This window comes from Drosophila willistoni, chromosome 3R (genome assembly GCF_018902025.1).
Source record: "Drosophila willistoni isolate 14030-0811.24 chromosome 3R, UCI_dwil_1.1, whole genome shotgun sequence".
Classification (NCBI taxonomy): domain Eukaryota; kingdom Metazoa; phylum Arthropoda; class Insecta; order Diptera; family Drosophilidae; genus Drosophila; species Drosophila willistoni.
The window spans coordinates 29333898-29351755 of NC_061086.1; the positions used below are offsets into that span (position 1 = coordinate 29333898).

The window sequence follows — 17858 nt, forward strand, 5'->3', positions numbered from 1 at the left end:
TGTCTGAATCTGACTTGGTATCCTTTACTTTTGCCCTAAGTCTTCGATTTCAAGCAAACAGACAAAGCACAATTCAACAACAATAACACAACCAACTGTGTGTTTGTGTGTGTGTGTGTAGAGCAGTGAAAATACGAACCTACAAAACCAGTCCAACATTGACTTAATGCCTATAAAATTATAGGTTTCTTTCTGGCTGGAAAATTGTGCGGGGCGTTGCTTAAGAAATTAATACAAATGCTGCCAGCACGAAACATTTTCTTCAACTCACACAAAAAAAAAATAAAAGGAAAATGCCTCCAACTCCTTTCCAAATCAAAAAAAAAAACCTTCCAAACACACGCCCCAAGGCAATCACGCAAAATGCCAAATTACATGTGCCTATCATTAACAGAACGAAATCATCTAACACGCAGACGAAACAGACCAAAAACCAAGTGACGGGCGGAGCAAAATGATCCACAAAGTCAAAGAAGAAAAAAGTCATTTAAGGTGTTTTTCACTTTTGAATCAAAAGAATGAAATGAAAATATTAATAAATAATATCTCACATGGAGAAAACAGCTGTCAGAGATTTAATATTTAAGCAACTTGATCAGTCGCAACTGCTGCTCAAATTTCAAGGATCAGAGATCAGGACCTTGCTGATCCCTTCTAGCTGCTGGCTAACTGGTTCTCTTCTTTCTGACACATGAGCTGGACTGCATTCCCCTTGAGTGCTCCGTTTGCTAAGCGGCTTACACGTGCCAACTGTATAAGTGTGTGTGTGTGTGTATGAGTGTGTGTCTTTTGGGGGGGAGAAAAGATGGATATAGAAATTTTTCATAATATCAAAATTGCTGCCATGTAATTCGAGCAGCCTTCTCGACTTACAACAGGCAAGCGGGATAAAAGGAGAGATTGCTTTTGAATTCATTTTGGTTTCATTAGTTTTAAAGACTTAAATTTTCATCTCTTAAGTAAAACTTAATACTATAAATACTTATATTAACTTAAGAGACAATGGCAATCGTTTAAATGGAATGTTATTTTATATGACAAGCTACCAAATCAAGATCAAGTATGAATTCCCATACACTCTATCATGTGTGAGGTATATTTGATGTGTGAGCTATATAATTTGGATCCCTTGAAAAGAGAGGGACCCCAAATAGGTTCAATTCTAGACTATTATTCATCATTTTGAATTGGTATTAAGAGAGTTTTATATACAATATAGTTTAATCCTGCGTTGAAAGTCACAAATTTCGGTGTCGATTTTCCACATTAGCTAAACGAAGTAAATAAAAGAAATCCTTTTCTGCTTGATGAGCTGTTCCAGAAAAATATTCATGAAATAGAAGTAAAAGTTGTCCTTGTCCATAAACTCCAAATCAAAGCCATAATTTAGTATCCTGAAAAATTTATCGCTGATCTTGAAAAATCCACAAAAGTCAAGGAATCCTTGGATCATTCGTCTAGTGTTCCGTTTGTTTGTGCAGAAAGTTGGCAGCGCTTGAGTTGTTCTCGTTGTATCCTTTCTCCTCATCCTTACAGATTTTTCTTTTTTTTTCCTTTCTTTGCTTAACATTAAAAAAAATTCAAATTTTTGTTCGTTTCAAATATATTTTTTTCATATATTTATTGGCTAACTCTTTAAACTTTACTCTGTAGTTTTGTTTTTGTTTCTTAATTTTTGCATTGTTTTTTTTTTTTGTTTGTTTGTTTTTGTTTTTTGTTTTTTCTTTTAATTATATTATTAGTATACATATAAATAATTAAAAATATTACATTAAAATGTATTCGTATATCGTATAGAAGTTGCTGGTTGTTGTTGGTTTTCTGTTTTCTTCATATTCATTTGTTTTTTTTAGATTTTTCTTTTTAGTTTTTTTTTTGTTTTGTTTTTGATTGCGTTTTCTTTTACTTCGTCGTCGTCTGCTCTCACATAACATTTATCTCATTTTACACAATTTTGCTAAAAACTAAATAAAACAATTAAACAATAGTAATAATAATAATAATCAATCAATCAATCAAAATTTCTGCACAAAGACAAATCAAATGAATGAATTAAAGTTTTCTACACATATTTTTTTTTTTCTTTCATTTTTTTTCTCGTAGATTTATTTTGTAAAAAATAAATAGCAAAAAAGCAATATGCAATGTTTTTAATTCTAATTACGTATATCTGTATGTATATACTAGATTTAATATATATATTTATATTTGCATCAATTGTTTTGTTTGTTTGCTTCATTATTATTATTATTATTTTTACTTTTTCGTTTCATCTTTTACATATTTTTAAAAAATATCACCTAAAGCAATTACGTATTTCAGTTTCTTCTTTTTTGTTTTTGTTTTTTTTTTCATATTTTATCGATAGTTTTTGTTTTTAATTTTTACAGTACAACAATAAAAAATTAATTTAAAAAAAGAACAAAAAAATAATAATAAAACGAAAGTATTTTAACAAATAGACAAAAAGCTAGCAAAAAAATCATAGGAAACAAATAAAATTGCAGCCAATTTATAAATTTTGCAACAATTTTAAAATATTATTTCTTACGTTTTTTTAAACTAAAAAAAAAGCAACTCGCTTTTTAGCACGAATTATGCTAAAATTGTTTATATTATTAGCATAGTAATTTATTATTATTTTCTTTCGTTTTGCTTATGAGACAAAGTACAACAACTATTTTTGATTTGCAAGTTTGAAATTTTTGCAAGATTTTCATGTTTTTTTTTTGTTTTTGTTTGGATTGAAAAAATAGTACAAAAGCTTTTTGACGTATTCCCATTTTGTTTTTAGTTAGTTGGTTGGTATTTAACACTAATATTTAAACCTTGTTTTAGTCTAATTATACAAATGACTGCCCATATAGCTGGAATTGCAAATAGTTTTGCAAGCAGCTTGTTTTTTTAAGTACATTTTTTTTGTAAGTTTTTCCTTTTGTTTAGTAAGCCATGAACTTAAAACAAAAACAAAAGTGAAAAATAGAAAATTAGCAAGTGATAATAGACAAATAGAGAGAGATAGAGACAGAGAGACAAGTGCCTAAAACTGCGAGTTATAGAGAGAGAGAGAGAGAGAGAGAGATAGAGAAGTTTTAAATTGTGTTTAGATTTCGTTTATAGTTAGTTGAAGTTGTTTAGTTTTTAGATTTAGCATAATGTACTTTTTTGCTAAGAACTTTTTAGGCTCTTTTGCTCTGTTCTTTTCTTGGGGGGGATCTCTAAGTAGTTGAGGGGAAAGAGTAATACAATAGTTACTACTTGACCATCTCTCCTAATCATATCATCTGATCTAAACTCATCTCATCTGCTATATATATATATAGTATATTGTTTGTTTTGAGCACCAAAAGCTGCGCTGTTTGCTACGTATATTCTCATCATCTTTTTCTAGATTTTAATTAATTACATTTAGTTTTGCTTTGTTTTTTTAGTTTATCATAATAATAGTATGTATATCGCGTTTAGCATTTACTTTTATATATAGTTAAAAGTTGTTTTTTTTTGTTTTAGTTTTTTTGCTTAGTAAATGCTTAAAGTTGTTTTTAGTTGTTGTTGTTCTTCTTCTTCATTACGTATATTTAGTTAAGGATTTTTATTTTTTTTTTATTTTTGTATCGCACTCATTTAAAATGTCATCGTATATGCGCGTTGCCGTTTCAATTTAACTTTAACTTTAAGTTTTTTTCTTTTAAACAATTAAGGTTAAGAAAACATAAATACAATACCTATGTTTTTTTTTTTTTTTTTTGTTTAACTCGTATCTTCTATTCGTATACTTTGCATTTGAACTCAGGTTGGTATTTTTTTTTTCTTTCATTACTCGATTTCAATTATTTTACGTATATGCGTTGCATTTTCTTTTTCTTTACAAACTTATCGAAATAAGCATAAGGATTGGAAAATTATTTAAGAAAATAATAATAATAATAAAAAGATTCACATATTATGAAAACAAAAAGAAATCAAAAATATATATTTATGTATATATTTTAATTTTGTTTTCTTCATTTTATTTTGGCAAGTTCTTCAAAGGTGTTGTAAAACACCTAAGAAAAAAGGACGTAATGGTTTGTTTTTTTAGTATTTGAAAAATCGTATACAAATCGTTGCCGAAGGATGATGAAGTTTGTTGAAAAACATATTGAACGAAAAGTAAAGAGAGAGAGTGAAGGATATTCAAAATAAAAAAGGAATAAAACTTTTATATATTTATATGCTTAGCGTTTTCAACTTTTAATCAGCCTAGGCTTAGGTTCATCTCCTTCCTTTTCTTTTCTTTTTTCTTTTGCGTTTTCTACTTGCTAAAGTTATAATTTATAGTAGAGTTATTCATATACATATATCATCTCTATATATATATATATATAGAACTTGTTCTTTGTCGTGGTTATGTTCTTTCTTTTTTATATGCTGGGAAAATTTTTGCTTTCTTGTGGTTTGAGGGGGAGGGGATGGAGGCGGTAAGACTAAAAGTCCGCCTCGTGTTTGATGCGATAACTGGCGTAGGTCTCTTCCAGCGGAGCAAAGTCTTGGGCATGGTTGGGCTGTGTTCGATTTCCAAATATGATTGGCACAGAGTTAGAGAAAGATTTTGGTTTTTCGTATTTTTTTTTATATATGTATATTGGGTTTATGTCTGTCTGTAGAATATGTGGTTTGTGGGGGGCAGCTTGGGACTTGGGGAGGCGGGGAGGCATTTTTATACTATATTTATGTACAAGTTTACAAACTCAAAAAAAAATTAAATAACCATCAAGAGCTATTGATAAGTATAGTTATCGCTAGCTAACCTGACTGTACTCAGAATGAGAGAATGGCGGGGTTATCTGCTATATATCTTTAGGGATCAGGAAGTAAAGCCAGCTGATTGAACTGGCTTCTTTCTTTACCCAAACGATAATTCACAGACAATTTAATATATATATATAGTATATATATATATGGTCTATGCAGATACTAGATATCTGCACAAGTATAGCTTGTATATAGGAGTTATGTGCATATGTTTGTTGTAAAATGTTTAAAATTGTTAGTAAGTTTGTTTTTTTGGGGGGGTTGGGTTTGGGGTTAGTAAACTTTTATATATATATAAATATATATATATAATTGCGTTGGTTTTTGTTAAGTAGTGAAAATAATAAAAAGGTTTGTTAAATGTTTTTAATAATTATTAATAATATATATGTATATATATATAGATAATTCTATATTGGCGAGCTATATGGGCCTCTTGCAAAAACGAAGTACTGGAACTTTTTACTTATGCTTCTTTTTTCTTTACTTTTGTTCTTAATTTTTTCTTATTTCTTGCTTTTTGTTTAATATTTTTTGTTTTGAGTTTTGCTTTAGTTGTTGGTACTTTTTACAATTTAAGCAATTATTTTTGTTTTTTTTTTTTTTGCGCTAATTATTGTTGCTCAGTTGCTGTTTCTTGCTTTGTTTTTTGTTTTTTTTTTTTAGTAATTTACAAGTTGAAAACAAAAATTATATGACTTTTGTTTTTGTGCTGTACTTTTTGCTTTTTGAACTTAAATTTATGGCGTTTACTGTACAAAATAACAGACAAATTTCTAACGGCCGTCATTATCAGCAGCATCAGCAACAACAACAATCATCAAACCCAAGTGGCTGGCAACATGACCAGGATGAGGATGAGGAGGAGTAACAGCAGCGGGCATCTTGGAAGCTCGTTTGTCTTGTTGGCGTTGCATGTTTCATTTGTGTTGCATATACGTTTTTTTTTTCTGTGTGTTGTTTGTAGTCTTCGTCGTTGTCGTAGTCATTGTTGTTGTTGTCGTTGTTGTTGTTGTCAGTGTTTTTGGCCGCTGCTGCTGCTGCTTCCTTATCCTTATCATTGTCCTGGCATTCTGCTACTTGCGCCTGTTGCTTCTGCTGCTGCTGCTGTTGCACGTTAGATATTTGCTTGCTGTTGATTTATGAAGTTTTTCTGTTTTTCATTTTTGCATTTTGCTTTCGTTTTTTTGCTTCTTCTTTTTTGCTTGACTAATTTACAATGTGTGTGTGTGTTCTTGTTCTTGTTCATAATTACGTACAACTTCTTCTGCGTTTTTTTTTCAAAGTTTGGATTTCAAATTCATCAATATGATACTTGTTGTTGTTGTTGGTTTGCAAAGTTAATTAATTTTTTTTCAGATTAATTTGCTTATGCAGTTTCGCAACATTCTTTTCATTTCATTTGATTTGATTTTTTTTTTGTTTTAGTTTCATTTCATTTGCTTTTTTGTATTATTATTGTATTATTTATTGATTTAGTTTCTATTGATTCATTTAATCCCAGGGCATTGTGAGCACCCGCTTCGTTTTTGCAAGAAGGTCGTTATCGTACTACGAACATGGGTGCACCACCGCATTGTAGCTCGCCAATATAGGACCATGTGCTCCCGCGAAGGGGGTACTCACAACGTCTGGTGTACTAGCTCCATCGGTGTGCGATGTTGAATCGGCATTACTTCTTCCTTCACCATTTGCTGAACCTAATTCTGGTGGTTTGGTGGTGTCCCGTTCGTCGATCACTAAATCTATTGGCATTTTACCCTTTAAACATGAGATATATCGATGACAGAAATTATCGCATAATTCATGAACCTGTAACAAGTGAGAGAGAGAGAGAAAGAGAGAGAAAGAAAGAAAGAGAAAGGGGAAAAGAAGAATTCATATTGAGTAAATTGTTGTAAGAAGTTGTCTTATATTAGGTTTGGGTTAGGGGGGTGGTTGTGGGGGTTTGCTTAAGTGCTTAAAACTAATCTTAATTTATAATAATAATAATGTATGAGTCATTGCAATACGTTCTTTATCCATTTGCAGTTGCATTCCTTCAACACTTAGCGCCATTGCTACAAAAAAAAAACCTGATCAGGTTCTGTTCCCGCCACAAATGGCATGCAAATTGCTTTTATACCCTTCGTCTTTGCCTTTGCCTTTGCCTTCTCCTTCGTTTGTTGTTCATCTTATTTCTTTTCCACCATGCAAATGGTTGATGATGGTACTCAAAAATGGCGTAGACAACAACCGGCTAAACCCAAGCCAAACCTCTGTACATAAATATGCATAGGCCGAACTAAGAGAGAGAGCCCCCAAAAAAGGAAGTGCCCGGGCACAGTCAAGTTTAGCCTCGGGGCACACTTTGAAGAGCATCCACCACCAGCACGTGCAACATGCTGATGCAGACCCAAAACGGCGACGACGACGACGACGACGAAGAAGAAGAAGAAGATCGCTGGCGTCAGCAGAAACAAAATGCGTTGACCATGTTCTCCACTCCTCCTGCTTCTCCATCTGCTCCTCCGTCTGACCAAGTCAGAGTCTATGTGTGTTGTGTGTGATAAAACAAATGCGATAAGACCAAAGTGAGTGTGAGTCAGGCAGTCAGGCAGGCAGAGAGTCAAAAGGGCCTCCAAGGGGTAAGGGGGAAGGGGGCCACTGGGGGAGATGCAGCACATATGCAAATATGCATACAAAGAGGAATGCAGCCGCCGCTACGGCTAAAAAGAAATTAATTGCACTGGGCTCAGGCAGACACCAGCAACAACAGGGTGCTCCATTTAACTGGGGGCATTTAATTTACGAAAAAGTGCGCGTTGCTTATGCAAATTGCTGCCGTTTTCTTTTCTTTCTTTTTTTTTATATACACATATATATTTTTGGATTTTTTCTTTATTTTGGCTTGCCTGCTGCAACAGTTGCTGGCGGTTCGACTATTAACTCGTCGTCGTCGTTATTGTTGTTGTTGCCCATTGGCCAAAACTTGTCAAACTTGTTTGCAGGCTACTGCTGACTCTGTTACTTCTGGCCTGACTGACTGCCAGCCAGCCAGCCAATATACCTTGGTTTGGCTTTCAATGTTATTGTCACCAAAAAATATATAAGATGATAAACTGGTTTATGACAGGACAATGTCAAATTTGTCGCTGCTGCTGATAAGCGGCACAAAACAGCGCTCTGTATGTAATGTCTGCAACATGTTGCTGGCAGTTTTGATTGCCATAAAGCTTGCAATTAGCACGCCAGCAACATGTTGCACGCACACACATTTGCGCCCTTCTGCTCCCTGACTGACTGACTGGCAACATAAATACTAAATTGATATGTTTATGCGACTTTATGCTCAGTCGTCGCTCTGTCCCCTCTGTTCTGTCTCAGTCACTCTGGGCCCTTTAGAGCCTGCGATGCTTGGACTCTGATAATTTTTGATTAATTTGTCAGCATTGTATGTGACATTTTGAACAGCTCATTGCGATATTTATGACTGGAGGGCCCCCACGTAGTTGCTGCTGTTGCTGCTGTTGCACATTGGGTGGGCATCTAAAGAGATGGGACAAGCATACATCAGCAACGGCAACAGCAACAGCAACAGAGGGCGTTGCTTGTTACTTGAAAGCATTGTAAATGTTACCATCATTTGTACATCCTGTTAAGCAAAACTTTTCACAGTCTCTTTTCTTCCTCATAGTCCCCACCTACAAACTGAGGTCGGGTGGGGAAAGGGGGGGACCATGTTTTACAGCTTCCTTTACCAAGATGATAGCCATCGTTTAGCGTCCGGCTGACTTGCTCTCTTACTCGCCTTCTAATCTCAATGCAAATCGTTTTGAATCAGCTTTGTGGTAATTTTCGATTTCCGTTAATAGATAGAGCATTTAATTTGCCTCGCTCATACACATGAAAGCGCCTTCTGTCTCTAACAAGTATAGAAGTTGATTTTTTTCCCCCCATTCGATTTAAATTACCTATATTTAATTAAGAATTTGTAGATTGGAATTCAACAAAGTTGAAATGCGCTTTGAATTTAAAATTGATTTAAATGTGATTTTTGTACATTTTGGTAAATTCTTTTTATCTTCAATTGTGTTTTTTCCCTCTCAAGTTAAAGATTAAGTAGCTTAGCTGCTTTTATAGGCAACTATACACTTATCTGTCTGTCTGTTAGTCTGTCTTTGTGTCTGTATAGAGAGACAGAGAGATACAGCTGTTAGTGCTTAGCTTAGTGATCTGGCCAAGCCATCAAAACAAGGCCCCAAAATCGGTGTTGTTGCTGCTGTTGCTGTTGCTGTTGCCCCCATGCCGGCATGCTACCCCCTGCCGGAGCGTGTGCAACTGACCCAACGTGTTGTCTGGCTGTCTTTCTGTCCGTCTGTCTGTCTATCAGTCGGTTGGGTTGGCTGGTTGAATTGTTCGTTGGTTGGCTGGTTGGTTGGTTGGTTGGTTTGTCTGTCTGTCTCTCAGTCAGTTTGTCAATTGCAATGCCTTGTTGATGTTGCTGTTGCTGTTGCTGTAGTGCCCGTTGTTTTTTGCATGTGACTCTCTGACGAGAATTGTCCGTGTGCTGAACGACGATGACGATGACGATGGGGCTCTGGCTGGCTGGCTGGCTGGCTGGCTGGCAAACCAGTTTTGACAGACACAAGACTTGAAAACGTCTTTTTAACTGATTCTGTGTGCTGTTGTTTTTAGCAGCAGCAACAAATATGCACACTGATATACAGATATACAATCGTATATATAGAAATAAATATATATATATATTTTTCTTTTTGCCAGTCAGTCAGTCAGTCAGCCCGCACATTTTATTTAAGTATATTTTGTATTTCGTTTTATTTCTTTTTCAATTTTTTTTTGCTGTATTTATATTTATTTTATACACCAAAAAATCGCCCGCTGCATTTTGTTGGCTGCATATAAATGAATGTTTTTTGATACAATACAATAATGTTGTTGTTGCTGTTGTTGCTACAGTTCTTTGTTGTTGTTGTTGTTGTTGCTGTTTTTGTGTGTGTCTCGCAAGCTGTGTGAGTGACAAATGACAAAACAAAAACCTGTCGTGGTCTCTCTCAGAGCCTCTCAGATGATAAAGATCTCGATCGCTTGGCTGTTTGTCTCTCGTTCTGTATACAGGGTGCCATATGCAACAAATTGCAGCTGGCCAACACCGAATACAAATACAAATACCAATACCAATTCCATCTACAAGTCATAGTCAGTCTCTGGCTTGGCTTACTGCCTTAGTTTCTTTAGAAAGCGTTTGGATAATTAACATGACCGTCACTAATTGCACATTGATTGACTTTTGTTGTGTGTCTTTGATGCATTGTTGTTTGTTTTGTGTCATTAACCCATTGCCCCACACTCGAGTTGTCTCTGAAAACATTCCCAAACACACTCTATACAAAAATGAATTTGTTTTTTTCTTTTCAAAATGTTTTACCAATTTCAAGCTTAGCCTCAGTAAATATTCTCTTAACGTTTGTCTTGTTTTCAATGGTTGTTGCTTGTTGTTGTTTTTAGAATGTTTTGCATAATTTCTTACTTAAGACTTAATTGAAAAAAGAAAAAAAAAAGTCCAACTTGGACGGGTTTAGCTTAACTCAAAGCCCGGCTCCGTCTCCGGCTTCAGCTTCAGCTTCAGCTCCAGCTTCGGTTTCAGTTTCAGGCAAACGGCCAACGCTCCACGCTTCGCTGCGCATTTGCCTAATTAATTTTCTCGACACAGCAGCAACAACAAACGGCACAAGGGGCAGTTGGTGGGGGCATTAATTACGACCACGTTTGAGGAACAACTTCCATTAAGACCAAAGACAGACAAACACACACACAGACACACGCACCCAACGAACCAACCATCTAACCAAGTTCTTGCATATTATTTGAAATTAAAACAAATTAGGCAACCTGTAATTTTTCCATTTAGACTATAAAAAAGTGTCTAATAATCAAGTAGGTGTTGCCGACGAAACGAAAGAAACTCCAAACTAAGCATTCCCCGACAATAGTTGAAAATTTAATTTATGTACACGCCGATCTCCCACCCTTATCTACAGACATCTACACAGCAAATAGATGAGTGGGGGGGGAGGCGGCTGGTTGACTGAGTGAGTGAGCGAGGGAATTGGGAGGCATCACACCTCATGAATTAACAACAAAAGACAAATGCCGAAAATGAATGCATTGCATTGTTTAAATATTTCTATATAAAGTAAAACTATTGTACTTCAAATGTTCTCTTATCTGTCCAACTAACTAAATAAACTCAAAATCCACCTGCTCTGCCCCCGCGACAGGCAGCAAATATTTGAAAAAAAACGAAAATGAAAACTGCATCCTGCCATAGAAAATTTTTGTGACTCTCGTTAATTGGCCAATCGTTTGAATGCGTTGCCATTCCCCCGAAACCAAATCCGATTCTAATTTAGACATAGAGAGATATATGGGGGGGCCCGCCTGCTGTGGGGTTAGCCTGGCTTTACAAGCTCAATAAAATGTCAACACAAATGTTGGTAATTGAAATGCCAGTTTGTCCATGTTGCAAATGTTTCGTATGGCATACCCTGTAGACAGGCAGCAAAATGGGCATATTCGACTAGTTAATTCAACTTCCTGTTCAACTTGACTACTATTTCTTAGGAAATCCAAGCCAAAACTTGCTCAATTCTTTGAAATCCTTTTCCAGGGTATCTTTTGGTCTATTTATATATGTATGGTTTTTCATTTATAGAGCCTGTTTGGGTGGCCATTTGATAAATTACTCGGCCTGACTTGGCAACAATCTCTGGTTAATTGCATGGCTATGGGGTAAAAACGTATTGCAATGCTCTTACTAAATACATTTAGTTGTATTTATTATTATAATCATTTAGTTGGTACTTACTTTTTCTAATTCTAAAAGGTGAAACCGAAGTACTTGTATTGCTTGCACCATCTGAAAATAGAAAAGAATAAAGAAATTAGAATAAATAAATGTATTGAATAACATTAAACATCATCATTATCATCATCATTGTGGGGAGTGGCATTTTGTTGTTCTAGGGTGACCAGATGCTAATTAAAATGTCAGTTTGACATTTGACATTTTTACGATGCTGCTAACTGCTGTGTGGCCAAGCTTCCAGCTGCCTACTGCTACTGCAAGTTGCAAGATCCGAGGATCGGAACGAACCAACTTTGAAGAATTTCATTTTAACCGCGAGATAATAACATAGAGAAGACATGCTATAAACATTTTTATAGCATGAGCGAGAGTAAATACCAAACACACACACACACACACACACACAATATTCCCTGTAGTTTTCCTCCTCTTGAGATTTGTTTCCCCCCTCTCGGTTTTTGGTCTTTTTTTTCAGTTTTTGTGTTGTTGAATAAGTGTTACTAAATGCACTTTTAAATGTTCAAAACATGATGTGCCCAAGAGCAGAGAGCAGGGCGCTGCAGTTAGAGCAGTCGAGGTGGGGGGGCAGGGGGTGGAGGGAGCTACAGGCCTCTGTGGTGGACCACAGAGTAGTGCCATGCCAAAATGATTTATGGCCAAAGTACGCAGGCGCGCACACGGCCATGGCCAGGCCAGGCCAGACCAGACCCAGACTGGGTCTCTTTTTCAGTCCAAATGTCTGTCCCACTGCCATGCGGCATTCAGTGAGTATGTACTACAACTAATAAACTAATCTGCAAGTGCATAAAATTAGGGCCACCAGAGATTTCTCTGTTGCTCTCCTTTTACTCTGTATATCTATCTCTATCTCTCTGTCATTTTGTGGCGACTAATACGCCATAAAAACTGAAGGCATAAAACATTGACAGTGCGTGTGAGTGAGTGAGTGACACATTTACGACTGAGAGGAGTCGCAATTAAAATTAGTTTTGCCCATAATCTCTCTATAAGACAGCAGCAGCAGCAACTGTTCCTCATCTTCATCCTCATCGACATTTACATCTTTGCCACTATATATTCTCATCTTTTGGTTTTTCCAAAAGTTTATGCGATTTGTTTAGCCCAATTGCATGGCTCGTTTTGTACTTTTTGCATGCGGCATTTCCGTCTTCATTTACATGAATCTCGATCTCTCTGACTCATGTGTGTGTGTCCATAAAAAATATATATATATGTACATATTATGACTCGACTGTAAAAGCAACAACAAAGACCCTCAAAACCAGCAAAAGGAATGAGGTAAGAGTCAAAAGAGACTAAAAAAAACGAAAGGGAAATGCGTGTTAAGGATGACACGAGATAAGTTTCACTTACTAAAACTGTCGAAACTATATTTGATGACTTGGTTAACTTCAGATCACAATGAATCATTTCCTTTTCATTCCTCTGAAATTGAAGAGTTCTATCTATTTTTCGTTTGTGATCTCATCTTTATCAAAGGGATTTAAGCTTAGTTTTGTTACTCTCGTCAATGTGATAAACTGATGAACTGATCCTCAAAACTAACAAACGACAAGATCATGAAATTGCCGCCAAGGTTGCCCATTGCCTTTTTGCACTCTCTCTGTCTGTCTTATTGGCATTTGCCTTTATAGATCTCGCTGAATGCAACGGTCGATGCTTTGTTGTTGCTTTTACTGTACACACACACACACGTACTCTCATTTATATATATTTACGGACAGATCGAGTCAAGGCAGACGGCTGCCCATTTAGAGAGTGCAAAAATGTCATATGCATCATTAAATCGTTCTGCTTCATATTGTAGTCGACAACGTTGAACATGGTCCCGGCAGCTCCCGGCGGGTTGGTTGGGTTGTGCCCCCGCCCCCTTCCCTTCCCCAACACTTTCCGCAAAGCAAATGCATATGCAAAATGAAAACGTATGGCAACGCTGTCCAATAAAATGTCGAAACAACTCAGTCGAAGCCAAAGCAAAGTGAGCAAATGCTCATAAATTGTGCGCTCGCTGTTCGTGGTAGAAGCAGCTTCTGTTACTAAATTCGCAGTGATTTATTCTAAATAAAAGAAAATTATTCAATTGTTGTCGTTTGTTTTGGGTCAAGGTGATTGCGAACCGACATCACAAACTGGCTCTCCTTTGCTCTCTCTCTCTCTCTCTCTCACTCACTCACTCTGTCTCACGGTTTGCCATGATCTTTGGCATCCGCAAAATACAGTCAACATGTTGCCGCAACAATGTTGCCCACGTGAATTTAGATTTTTTTTGTGTACTTACCAGTGAGTCGACTTCGGGATCTGCGGTATAGTAGGGTTTCTGTGATCTTATCTGCAATGAGAGAAGAAAGAAAGAAAGAGATGAGGAGGATATGGAATAAGAATGAGATACATAAAAGAACAAAAAAATGCAAATCGTGGCAAAAAAAGGGAAGAAACAGCTGTTTTATCTCTTGACAAATGCAGGCAGGTGGCAGGTAAAATGCAACACTCCCTCTCTTAGGTTTTTAGATACATATATTCATGTGTATGTGTAGGTTGCTGTGTTGTCTGGTGTTGCCGCATTTTTATGATGCCCACCCGGTTCAACAAACAGAGTCAAAGACACATAGAGGCCAATGTGATAAGGAACAACAACAAAAATAATAATAATAAAATATAGAAATATTGTATACACATTATAAATGTATTAAGAGACAACAAAAGTAACAAGCACATCGGTTTCAAACACGATACCATGGGAACTGCAACATTTGCGTAAAATGCTCATCAAAATCCATCCATCCATCCATCCAACAAAAGGTGACTCTGCCGCCGTGTGACCATAAAAGAGATTCTCGTTTTTATAGCAAGGCGAACCGAAAATAAACCACACACAACCACACACACACCCATGTAGATAAAAATCACAAAAGCAATATCTGGCTAGATAAAATGCCAAAACAGAGACCCCAAAAATAAAGAAGTGAAAAAACGCAGGCAAAAAATGCGACAGAAGGTCAAATAAATGCTGCGAATTATGTATTTGAAACTATCTGTTTGGTTGATGGTTAACATTTGACGATAACTCTCACGGAACCGACATAATAAATATCATGTTGTGCTGGTCCCACCCCGCTGAGTTAGAGCCCCTCTCCGTAAGAGAGCTGACCTTGCACAAAGAAGTCTTAAAAATTATCTGACCACACACAGCCAAAATTTGCAACAAGGTTGGCAATGAATTTGTTGATCTTACCAACTGATAAGTTTTGACTATCGATCCCATTAAGTAGAAAGTCATGGTTGAACTAAAAAAGATCTACTACTGGATCACATGCTGAACTCAATGTGCAATAAAAAAGGCATATTTCTACGTATTGGAAAGTTGGAAAAATGCAATTTGCCCTACCTACTGATCCAGTAACGGCAATTTCAGAAATCAACTGAGGCTTGAGTGGCTAATAATTACACACTTGCCTACAGTCAGATCGAATGGACTTTTGCACAAATGTGGGGGCCCCCCCGTCTGTAGCATGAGAAAAACGCCCCATTGTGTGGCAGCAACAACAACAACAACACCAATATTAATAACAAATACAAAGCACAGCCATTGACGACGACGACGACGAGAGCGACAACAACGAGGCACAGCAAAAAAGAGTTGCGTGATGGAGAGTTTTGCCAAAGTCGTTTGGTGTTTGTGTGTTTGGCTTTTATGTTGCATTTTCAAATGCTGGTTGGTTGCTGCCGGCGTTGCACACACAAACACAATACAAAAGACCTCCACACACACACACACACACACACACAATGAGAGGGAGATAGTGTGGAGTGTTGTAGAGTAGGAGCTGCCACGAGAAGTTGCCAAACTGGTTTTATATATTTGCCATGATGATATGGCCAGGTCGCGCTTTTAGCCTTTTGCTGATATGAAAAGCAAGCAAATGGTAGGCATATGGCACGCACGTATTCCCCTCTCTTTCTCTCTCTCTTGCACTCCCTCATACTATATAATGTAGGTATATGGCATATCGAGTGCCCACAAAATGGCTGCCCTTTTTCTGTGCTAATTGGAGGGAACAACCTCGAACTAGTTGCAGCAGCATACCAAAACTGATAACGCCTTGCAAATCTTTTTGTCAGTAGTCTGACGTCCAATGTCTGAGGTTTTTAAAAATATATAAATCATTTTCAAACTAGTAAATTCACAGCATGAGACAAGTCTATAAATATCAATCGGCCAGTTGGGGCGTGAAAATCTATATATGTGTGACTCTATGTTTCTGTGTCTCTGTGTGTGTGTGTGTGGAAATGGTAAATGAAAATGAAATTTTTCCTTCTTCCAACATTTTGTCAACACGCTGCGTGGGCGGCTGCAGCTGACAATTTCATATTTATAGCCCAAAAGCATTTTCTCTCTCTCTCTCTTTTTTCTCTCCCTCATATCCAACAAAATAATATATATGTATATATACATATATTTTCAATTCATGGCGGAAAACCCCACTAAAACGACACGGAAACAAAACTACAAACAAAAGGCAAAAAAAGAAAATAATAAAAATTAACTCGCACGTCATTCCAGCCACACAAAGTTCTTTACGCGCCCAATTCTAATCAGTTTCACATGAGCAGCTCATAAATTTTGCAATCCATGGGCGACAAAAAATCACTACTGTTTAGATACTGCTCTTCAAACGGTTTTATGATGCCAATAAATGCAATTATACAACACACCGAAGCACACAGGGCCACACAATGCTAACGTTTTACAAAAAAAAAAAAGATACCCACCATCCCGACGACACCATGGCAAACAATACGAAACGTCGCGTAGGTGGTCATAAATTTTAAGGGGAATTTTCGAAATCAATTCTTTTTATTTATTTTTTGATCGAAACCTCCGCCCGCCCAACCGGTCAAAGAAGACTCATCCAGAGTAAAGACCCCTTTGGCAACCACGTGCCAACAACAAGTTGTCATAAAGAGGCAATCGAAACAAAACCGAAAACTAAAGTAAAAGCTAAAAATTATGGTTCAATCAAAATTGCGTTTAATGTCTCACATGATAAATTTATAGAAATTTGAGCCACTAAAAAAAAAAACCAACAAAAAAGCAAGAAATAGAAAATAAAGTGGAATGGGGGAACAACGTTAAAAATCGAAACTCAAACCAAAACACCAAAAGCAACAATCATAAAAATGTTGTAGAGCATTTGTTTTTGCTACGTTTTTATTAGGCCAATACCTAGGAGCAGCAGCAGCAGAAGCAGTTTATAGCCCTGGCATTGTGTTGGCCATAAACCTATGGGAGAAAACTCAGTGGCGCGAGGAGGGGACGAGAAAGACTCTACAATGAAGTGGAAGAGTGTAGTGAGTAGTGAAGTAAAAGCACTTGAGTAATGGCCATAAAGCTTGCCCAGCAAATGGCCATAAAGCAATTTATGCGACTTTTGGAATCAGCGCACAAAACGGTAGCCAGAGAGTCCGCAGACTATGGATGGGCGGGCGAGACAAGCCAAAAAGCTTCAAATGCACTTGAGAAACTGCATTCTGATAAGAAGGTGGCAAAGCGAACTAGTCAGACAGACAGAAAGCAGTGTGTGTTGACCTTAAAGGAACTAGTTCAGGTCATGTCTCACACACACACACGTCTCTGTTATTAGTTTATCTAATGCGGCGCCTAAATTGCTGCACGTAGCTACACTAATTCTCATTATTACTTTTGTTTTTGTTGTTCATGTTGCGTGCCTCGGCGCCGGCCGCATGCGGGTAAACTGCTCTCTATCTCTTCCTCTCTCTCTCACTCTGTCTCTCTATCTCATTCTCTCAGTTGCTCCTCGCTATCATCATAAACAAATGAAAAAGAAACAAAAACAAAAACACACAAAACAACAGCAATTGCTGAGAGACGCTGTCGAAATGTTATCGAGACTTTTATCTCCCTTGTGGCTTGAAATAACAAATTCCCCCAAAAGGGGCAACTAGACAACAACAACAACAACGGCAACAATTTTTAAAAACTTTTGTTGCTGCCACGTGAGTTAAATTATTCACGTCATGGGCTCCCAATCTAAATCTGTTTCAGTCACTGCAACAGTTTTTTTTGTGTTTCATTTTTGCAAGAAACCAAAAACCAACATAAGCCTATCAAATTTCTCACACCTACAACAAATATTGAAGTCACACGACACTTAGG

At 36.8% G+C, this 17858-nt stretch overlaps 1 protein-coding gene across 4 annotated transcripts in view; it reads right to left on the minus strand.

Moving 5' to 3' along the window:
* Positions 1–17858, minus strand: part of LOC6649532 (homeobox protein homothorax) — a 112226-nt gene that overhangs the window by 75796 nt on the left and 18572 nt on the right. For 3 of the 4 annotated variants that reach the window (XM_015177063.3, XM_023179728.2, XM_023179727.2), the window contains exons 4-6: positions 13962–14012; positions 11663–11713; positions 6421–6606 (exon numbers count right to left, since the gene is read on the minus strand). In XM_015177063.3, the coding sequence (XP_015032549.2) occupies positions 6421–6606; positions 11663–11713; positions 13962–14012 (288 nt within the window). Of the gene's footprint in view, positions 1–4353; positions 4545–6420; positions 6607–11662; positions 11714–13961; positions 14013–17858 lie in introns of those variants that run through there. The other variant, XM_015177117.3, reaches the window with a different exon arrangement.